At 38.9% G+C, this 8,839-nt stretch overlaps 1 protein-coding gene across 1 annotated transcript; it reads right to left on the reverse strand.

The window, feature by feature from the left end:
* Window positions 1-584: 584 nt before the first annotated feature.
* On the reverse strand, window positions 585-2,102 carry LOC18012573 (protein terminal ear1 homolog). Its single transcript, XM_006395957.1, has 5 exons — window positions 1,887-2,102; window positions 1,637-1,698; window positions 1,428-1,544; window positions 1,212-1,353; window positions 585-746 (listed from the first exon to the last, which is right to left on the reverse strand). Exons 1-5 carry the CDS (start codon window positions 2,100-2,102, stop codon window positions 585-587), a joined length of 699 nt encoding a protein of 232 aa, XP_006396019.1.
* Window positions 2,103-8,839: the final 6,737 nt, after the last annotated feature.

Raw genomic sequence — 8,839 nt, forward strand, 5'->3', positions numbered from 1 at the left:
AACCTAAAACCCCTAAAATGTAACTTTAGTTACTAAAAATATATAAATATATCAATATATAAATAAAAAATATTAAAAAATACGCCTTCTCAAATTGTGAGTTTAATCGTCACGTTATATAACAGTAACAGATAGAAACAAATCACTTTGTATATTCTTACCCATTGATAGACGATGGGTAATTATACATGTGGAAGATCTTCATTTTCACTTTTTTTATTTATCATCAGGGTTTTATATTATCATTTTCTAACAACTGCTTGGGAAGACTTTCGTTAAAAAAACCACTCCATAAAACGATGAGATTTGGAATTTCAACTTTATACTTCAAATAAGTTGGAAAATCAAACATCGCTAAGCTATTGTATGATGATTAGAGAACTAGTACATAATTTGATAATTTCGATACTAATAAACATTAAATAAATACGAAATGGGAAACTAAAGTGAATCCCTAATTACTAAACTAAACGAGTGAGACATAGAGAGAAAGAGGAAAGTTATTTTTACCCAAGTCGTGATGCCACGTCATCGGGAGATGATGAAAACCAGGCTCCTCTTCTTTGAAACCCTAAATGACCAGGCTAGCGCCAACCACCGCCACGTCGGCTGACTCTGCGACCGAGCATCGTGAGACCATAACAGATGAAGCCATCACTCGGCGGTGAGAGAATCACCGGCAGGTAAGCATCGGTGTGGCAAGGAAACTTCGACTCCTTGAAATGTTTACTAAACTCTTCTCTCCCCTATTATAAAACCAATCACGAGATTACACTCAATAAAAACAATAAAATTCTTTTCCTAACTCTTCAGAAATCAAAAATGAAATTAAGAGCTTTATTTCATATTACCTCTAACACAATAAATCAACACGAAATATAAGAGTTACAATCGCTATAATTTCTTTTTAACTCTAACTCTTGATTAATCAAAACACGAAAGGACACAACTTTAACTTTAACTTAAACACTAACTCTTACTTAAATAACAAATTATTGTTCCAACTCTTAATAAATATAACACGAGAGTAAGAGTTATACTAACTTTCATTTTTTTTTCTTTTGTTAATAAGCTTTCTATTAATACTAACTGTAAGATACGGAAGAGCTAGTATAACTAACTTTCATTTCAAATTGACTGAAATTTCACAACTTAACAATTCTAAATAAGCAACAACAATTACTAAACCCAGAAAGAAAAGAGACCCAGACCTGATACTTAGCTACGGTGATTTCGCAAATCTTCCTGTTCCCAAAGTTGATCCAAGAGCTATTATCGAAATCTGTTCGAAATCTCTCTGCTGCGACTGAGCTCGTGAAGTTAACGAAAGCGTAACCCAAATTCTTGTATGACCTGTTCCAGAAATGTTAAAACAAGTTTGTGCAATAAGCATCGTCCAAAAAAAGAAAGTTAGAGCATTTACTTACACAAAATCCATCGGCAAATAAAGAAAGTCATAGGAAGAACGAGTTTGTTGTTGTTCATCAACTTCTTTGTTCTCTTTCCGACAATGATTGTCCAAAATCCTCAGAAGATCCTTTCGCCTTCGTTAAAAAAAAAAAAACCCATATTTTCTTCAGACATCCTCAAGAAGAGAAAAACACAATAAAACCAGATTTTGAGATTGAAAGCATACCCAAATATGTTTGGAATGTTTCGAATCATAACCGATGTTCTGTCACCAAGAGGAGACTCGATCTTAACTTTTTCTGAAAGAGAAAGAGATTCGAGCTTAGATTCTTCATGAGAAGGAGAAAAAGATTCAAGCTTACTTCAAGAGACACGAGCTTACCTTGTTGAAGAAAAGGAAGAGACTTCAGCTTAGGTTTTTCTGGACCAGGAACAAGCTTTGAGCAAGAAAAGTTTTGATTTTTGTGGATCCAAACCTTTGGCTTCAAGTTCAACAGCCTCGGAGGGAGACATTTGCGATTACAAAACCAGAAACGGTGTGGTTCTCTGAAATTTTCCGGTTTAGCATTAAAAGTTTTGGATGGCTCGTAGATATGGTAAGGACGAGAAGGAGGGCAGAGAAATTTGGATTTTGAGATTTCCTGAGCTGGGTATTTCGGATAAAATTCTGGGGCATTTGGGTCGAGAGCCATTGAAATGAAAAACCCTAGATAGAAGTCTGAAGTGAGAAAAGTGAAGATTAAAATAAGAGGAAGAAGTTGTGAATAAAAACAAGATAGAGAAGAAGAGAGAAGAAGCGTTGAGGTTTTGGGATGACGAGGAAAAGAAAAGTTGCAGTTTTGGTGATTGAAAATGGTCAGAAGGTAAAAGGTAGAAGAAGAAGAGCTGACACTCACTTGAGTATATTTTTTTCGATTATTTTAAATTTTTTGCATTTAATGTCTTCTTGTCCCAAGACTTCTTTTGCTAAAAAATAGTAAGCTTTTAATGGTCTATTTGATCCGGCGGCGTGATTGAGATCTTTATCCACTGGGCTATTAACGTATTGTCGAAGAGACAGACATTTATCGATTTATACAAAATAATGGGTCAATTTCAAAACAAGACAGCTTTTTTCTCCAAAGTGTTTTGCATATTGTCGGTTTCAATCTAACGAGAAGGATGTTTGAAATTTGAACGGTTCGAATGTAATTAATTTGAAACATCTCGCTAAACATGATTATATTATCAATTTTTAAATTTTTTGCAGAAGTTACAGAAATTTTGATTGAACTGTGGTGAAATGGCTGTTGGCCGCGGGTAGAAATGCTTGCCGGTTGGTTTAGGGGACATCTTGCTCTTCGCGTAAATTTTGATTGAACCGTTGGATTGCCAAGCTGTAAAGTGCGCTGCAAAGCTGGTAGTTACATCTTTAAGGTCTCCAAAATTGAGCTGGATCGGACGGTGAAAAGGTCTTAATTTGGGGGTGAACTTCTGAGGGTTTGACTCTGAACTGAAATCTGGTCTTCTGTCCATTTTGTTAAGCTTTTACCTAAGTTTCCTGAAAAGACTCTAGAAACTACAAATACTAGAAAAACATAATAAAAACACTTGAAAGCAATTAAAAAAACATAGAGAAAAGATTTTAAAACGATCCATAAAAGTGGTCAAAATACGATGTTATTAACTCCCTAGAGTTAAACTTTTGTTTGTCCCTAAACAAAGCAAAAGTCTAATCTGGTTAAGTGAAAACGAAAAATAGGGAATGCACAAATATCAAAGACATGAAATCCTAAACTGGGACCATAAATCGTACTGAGCTGAGATCTGGTCTTATGTCCATTTTGTTAAGCTTTTACCTAAGTTTCCTGAAAAAATTCTAGAAACTACAAGTACTAGAAAAACATAATAAAAACACTTGAAAGCAATAAAAAAACATAGAAAAAAGATTTTAAAACGATCCATAAAAGTGGTCAAAATACGATATTATTAACTTCCCAGAGTTAAACCTTTGTTTGTCCCCAAACAAAGCAAAAGTCTAATCAAGGAATTCGACCAACTTTAGGAAGTTTGATTGTCTCGGCAATCCAAGAAGAAAGAATGCTGGAGAAGGGTTGTGAGGCTTACTTGGCTACGATCACCACGACCGACTTGGAAAAATGATACGAGCATTGAACCAATGGACGACCCTTGGTTCGAATAGCCGGACGAGACGCAGTACAGGGAGCAAGACCCGATAGAAGACCTGACCGTTCCAAGTGGGCCGATTACACGGTCCTGTGCCAAGAAGCTATCAGTGGTCGTGTGGAGGTTATGTGCCGACCTACGGGTCAAGAATTCAGACGCTACACCAAGTGTTCAGGTCTTAACGCTGCTTACTTATTCAGTCGTTGTAGCTCAATACTTTTTTTCCTTCCACCTGGGTTTGTCCCATTGGGTTTACCGGGTGGGGTTTTAATGAGGTTAAGGGCTACGCCAAACTCATTGACCGTTGTTTGTTAGTTAGCCGTTACCGGAAATGGGAGATGGCCACCCTCATGCGGCAGCGGTTTGTTCCGGTGCATTACCACCGAGAGTTGCACACCAAGTTCAGGAGGCTTACACAAGGAACCAAATCCGTGGAGGATTATCACCAGGAAATGGAGCGATTGATGCTCAAGGCCGATGTTTTTGAACCGGAGGACGCACCAATGGTGAGATTTCTAAGCGGTCTGAGTTGGGACTTGCAAGACCGGATGGAATCGCAGGAGTACCACGACATGTCGGATATGCTACATAAGGTTATTTTAGTCGAACAACAACTCAAGCGCAAGGGCACCAACCAATACACTTATGGAACCAGCTCGCGACCATCTTTCCGAGACGATATGGTCGTCTACCCTACGCGTGCTGACAACCAATCCAAGACGGAAGCCAAACCAAGCCAGAATCCTGCGGATTACAAAGGGAAGGCCGAGGCCACCTCATCCAGAACGCGCGATATTGAATGCTTCAAGTGTCGGGGCTAGGGACATTACATCAACAAGTTTCCAAATCAGCGAGCAATGCTTATGCTCGAAACTGGGGAGATCGTGTCTGATCACGAGGAAGAGACCGAGTCTGTTTATGACGAGGAGAAGACTGAAGAGCGAGCTGTGGATGGAGAGCTTTTGGTACCCGCCGAGTTTTGGTAGCCCAAGAACGAGTCAAAGACAAAGACCAGCAGGAAAATCTATTTCATACATGGTGTCTGGTCTTAGGGAAAGTATTGATATGTTCATAATTTGCATCATTTAGGTTGTATATTTCATTCCAAATCATGTTATTTCTCATGCATATTAGGTCTTTAGGTGTTGTTTTAGGACTTAGGAGTTGCATTAGGTCCCAATGAGCCTTTGCATGTTTGGAGTGTTTATCAGGTGTATTTGGAGCTATTTGGAGTTGAAAAGGTGAAACCAGGAAGAGAAACGGTGATCAGAGCTTGAAAGATCGTGAAAATGGGTTTTTGGAGGTTCTCGGCGAATTTCACGTACCGCAGAAAGCTTTTCTCGGCGTTTTTCATGTACCGCGGGTGAACCTCTCGGCCAAAACACGTACCTGATAGACAAGAGTTTTTAGGCTCTTAGGGCTATCAATCCCCTTGTCAAAGTAGCATAAAAGAGGTTGTCAATCCAAGAATGTGGTGATAGACACTAAGCTATGTGATCAGTTTCTCAATTCAAGTAAACAGGTGAGGTTCTGATTGATTAATGACAACTAAAAACTTAAAAAAAGATTAGTGACTAAAGAAGTGATCAAACAAGAACTAAGCAAATTACAAGTGATGTGAATATGAAATGATGGAAGCATGAGATTCTAGACATGATAGTTTGCTAGGGTGCTTTGATGCTAAATCAGGAATGTTAATGACAATGATGAGACATGATTCAAGTGATTTAGAACTCTAATTTATTTTAATCCTCTCATGAAGGCATTAACCTCTACACTAATCCATTTTTAAACCAAATAATCATTTGTGAAATATAGATCAATGAGCATTAAAAAACAGTTATAAGAGATCATTCAAGCAAATAACAAAACATTATCATGCAGCAAATGCTTAAACTTCTAATACAGCTCTTTCAGGAATTTCATCAAACACTTGTGGTGCATGAAATTCTCAGAATCTAGATCACAAGTGATTTGCAGGGATCTAGCTTAGAGAACAGCTGTTTAGAGAAATGAATCAATGAATCTAGCCCTAAGCACTCATAATCTAACACCTTAGCACCCTAACCTACACATCTAGAACCTCATTAAGCTAAACTACTCACTAATCATACCAATCTCTCTTAAACCTTTGCAAGTTGAGAAGATTGGCATGATTAATGAAGAGAAATGGAGATGGAGAAGATAGATGGTGATGGGTTTGCAGCTTTAAACACAGAAATCTCTCAATCTCTCTGATTAAAACTCACAAAGGGGTGGAAAATGAGATGATGGATAATGATAGATTTCAGCTTTAAACCCTAATTACTCTCTTGATTAAACCCAGAAAATGAAGATCTCTCTTACAAAGTTCAGGTTTTTCACAAAAGAGGCAAAGAAAACAAAGAGAATAAAAGCTTGTCTCTTGGATAATGATTAAAACATATTTATAGGTAGGGTTTCTTGCTGGGCCAACCTAGGACAAACTAGATTTTGGCCCAAAAAAGGTCCACAAAAAAGTCATGAAGCGAGAATGTATCGAGGTGATTCTGGTCGGTGTGGGTGGTCGATATTTCTTCGGCGATTTGAGGCTGCTTACACCGAGACACTACACCGGCCGAATTCACCTCGGTGCGGCGTCAAGGAAAGCTTCAGGGGATCAATACCGAGCAGAATTCAGTCGGTGCAGGACGTCGATATTTCTTCGGCAACCTGGCTTCCAAAAGCCAGCCAAAAACGTCAAGGTTCCAAGGTAATACCGACCAGATTTCGGCCAGCATTCCTTCTTGGTATGAATGTGGACCGCTTGCACCAAATCCTTCATAACTCCTTGCTCACTGGCCCGAACTCCGATCTTCCACTTCCACGATCTAGATGACCTCCGTAGCCCCAAGTTTGGTGAAGGGCTCAACCCCGTGTGACATTCTTTGAGGCGCATCGCGTAAGACCTGATCGGGGCCGCGAGACGTGTGTTCCTTCCGATGGCGATATCTCCTAGTTCACGGCTCCAAATCGTCTGATTACAAGTGTTACGGAAACTAGATTCATTCCTCTTGGTTCTTGATGAAGACACCGGAGGTTGAATCGCATTGCAAGTCCTTCGTCCCACGCGATCAAAGTGAGGGTTTTGTCTGCACCAAACCATCTGTCCGAGTTGCTGTACACAGGTGAGGGTTCCTCCATGATCCCAGCTTCAAGTTGCTCCCAAAAGTCTCCAAATGACCTGAGAACACTCCAAAAATGCAGGACACTCTATGACCTAATGCAAATCCTAAACAAAGCTAGAACCAAAGACAAACTCTAACAAAACTAGCTAAATGTATGCATGAGACTCAATATTTGGACAAAAATGCAGTCCTAATCATGACAAAATATGAGTATATCAACTCCCCCACACTTGTCCTTTGCTTGTCCTCAAGCAAACAAGAACAAATGAGAGAGAGAGGTTGGATACATGGGAGTTCATATTTCTTTAAAGAGCGATAATCATCAAAAGAATTCAAAGCTCATTGTTCAAGTTACCAATTCTGGACAGCAATGCAAACCGGTTTACTCATAAAAATTAGCCATACTTGTCACGAAATGAACCAAACTCAAGCACCAACCTTCACAAGCGTTACTAACCTCAAACTTTTGACATTCATTTAAAGTTTCAAGTGGATCATGTTCATGCAAATCAAGTGAATTCATTTGGCTTGTGACTGAGTTTTGAGACTAAAATGATCTCAATCAAGTAACTGGTACTCCATGCAAGGGGATCACTCAAAAATTAGTAGACTTTAGTAAAATGCTAAGGGTAAAAAGCAATGGATGCATACAAAGATAGAACTGCATCTACCCCACACCCAAAATGCTTTTCACACTCAACTTTAAACCCTCTCAAGACTCTTTCTCTAGTCTACTCACCCCAAATGGCATTTTATCATTGACACTCAATCAGCTCTCATCACTCTCTCCATTTCATCTCTTAGGGGAATGCTTTCTTTAACAACCACTTAGTGAGTTTCTTTTCTTTAACACACAAGCTCTTCCTTAATTCAGCCTCTTTTTGAATGTTTTTTTTTTTTTTTATGAGACTCTTTTCATTTCAACACATGGGCTTCACATTTCAGCACACACTCACTTTCTTTAATTTAAGCATTCATTCCCCTAACCAATCCGGTTCTTTCCACTTTCATCACTCAGATTTTTTTTTCTTTTCAGCTCACACACTCAAAATCAATGCTCTCACTTTCACCTAAACCTAGACTAGCCCTTGATGTTGGACTAGTATCTGCATGCAGCACTATCTTTGTCGCTCTAAACCCAACACTTTTTACCAAGTCTACTAGAAACAAGGCCTCACAGATCATGCACACAAGAAGGGTGTTTAGGCTTCAAAGAAAGGTTTGGCTAAAGGCAAGGAACTGTCTCAAGATGAGAGATCAGCTATTTGAGCTAGCAAGAGTGATAAAAAGGGATAAGAAAGCTCAAATATGTATGTGGTACCCATGAATTCACAATGATATGCACAAACATGATAATTAGATGTCAAATTCAAGGGTTCTCACGTAAGCAAGGTTGAGGCTATTCACAACTTGATTCAGCTAGCACAGAAGTATTGAGACACCAGTTCAAAGCATGATTCACACTTGATTTCATACCAGTTTTGCAATGCCTTAAGGGAACAATCTCTTAAAATGATGCTCTCTTCAAGAAAAAATCTATCATTACTCCCATTTGCATATGATGCAACCTATATGAAAATGCAAACTAGACTCAACCGAAAATGTGAATGCAACTACATGAGCATTTTTTTGTGAAAATTTTTCAGATTTTTCCATTTTTTTGGTTTTTATATGCACTTAGATGAATGCAAAATGAGACTCAAAGTGAAAAGGAAAATAAGAGCAGAATAAACATGATTAGTAAACACAAAACCCCTCCCCCACACTTAGATAACACAGTCCCTTGTGTTATAAAAACATGAAGGAGAACTGCAAAGCAAAATCACAAAATGAAAAGAGAAAATAAGCTAAGCTATATGAATATTTACAAGGGTGGAGTGTTACCTTCTCAAGGGCTTAGAGATGGGGCTGGAGACCCCATGGAGTAGGATGGATTGCTGGATTGGTCTGAGGGAGATCTCATGGCGTCCCTCTTAGCTCTGAGCTCGTCCTCCTCTGAGTCTGGTGGTGAATTGTTCTCTGATCCGAAGATTCTAAGTAACTCCCCTTGGTGAGAGCTCTCGCCAACTTCTCCTCTTTGGAACCTCTCAAGCTTTGTACTCAGCTTCTTGATTTTA

This window comes from Eutrema salsugineum, unplaced genomic scaffold (assembly GCF_000478725.1).
Source record: "Eutrema salsugineum unplaced genomic scaffold, Eutsalg1_0 scaffold_6, whole genome shotgun sequence".
In the NCBI taxonomy this organism is placed as follows: domain Eukaryota; kingdom Viridiplantae; phylum Streptophyta; class Magnoliopsida; order Brassicales; family Brassicaceae; genus Eutrema; species Eutrema salsugineum.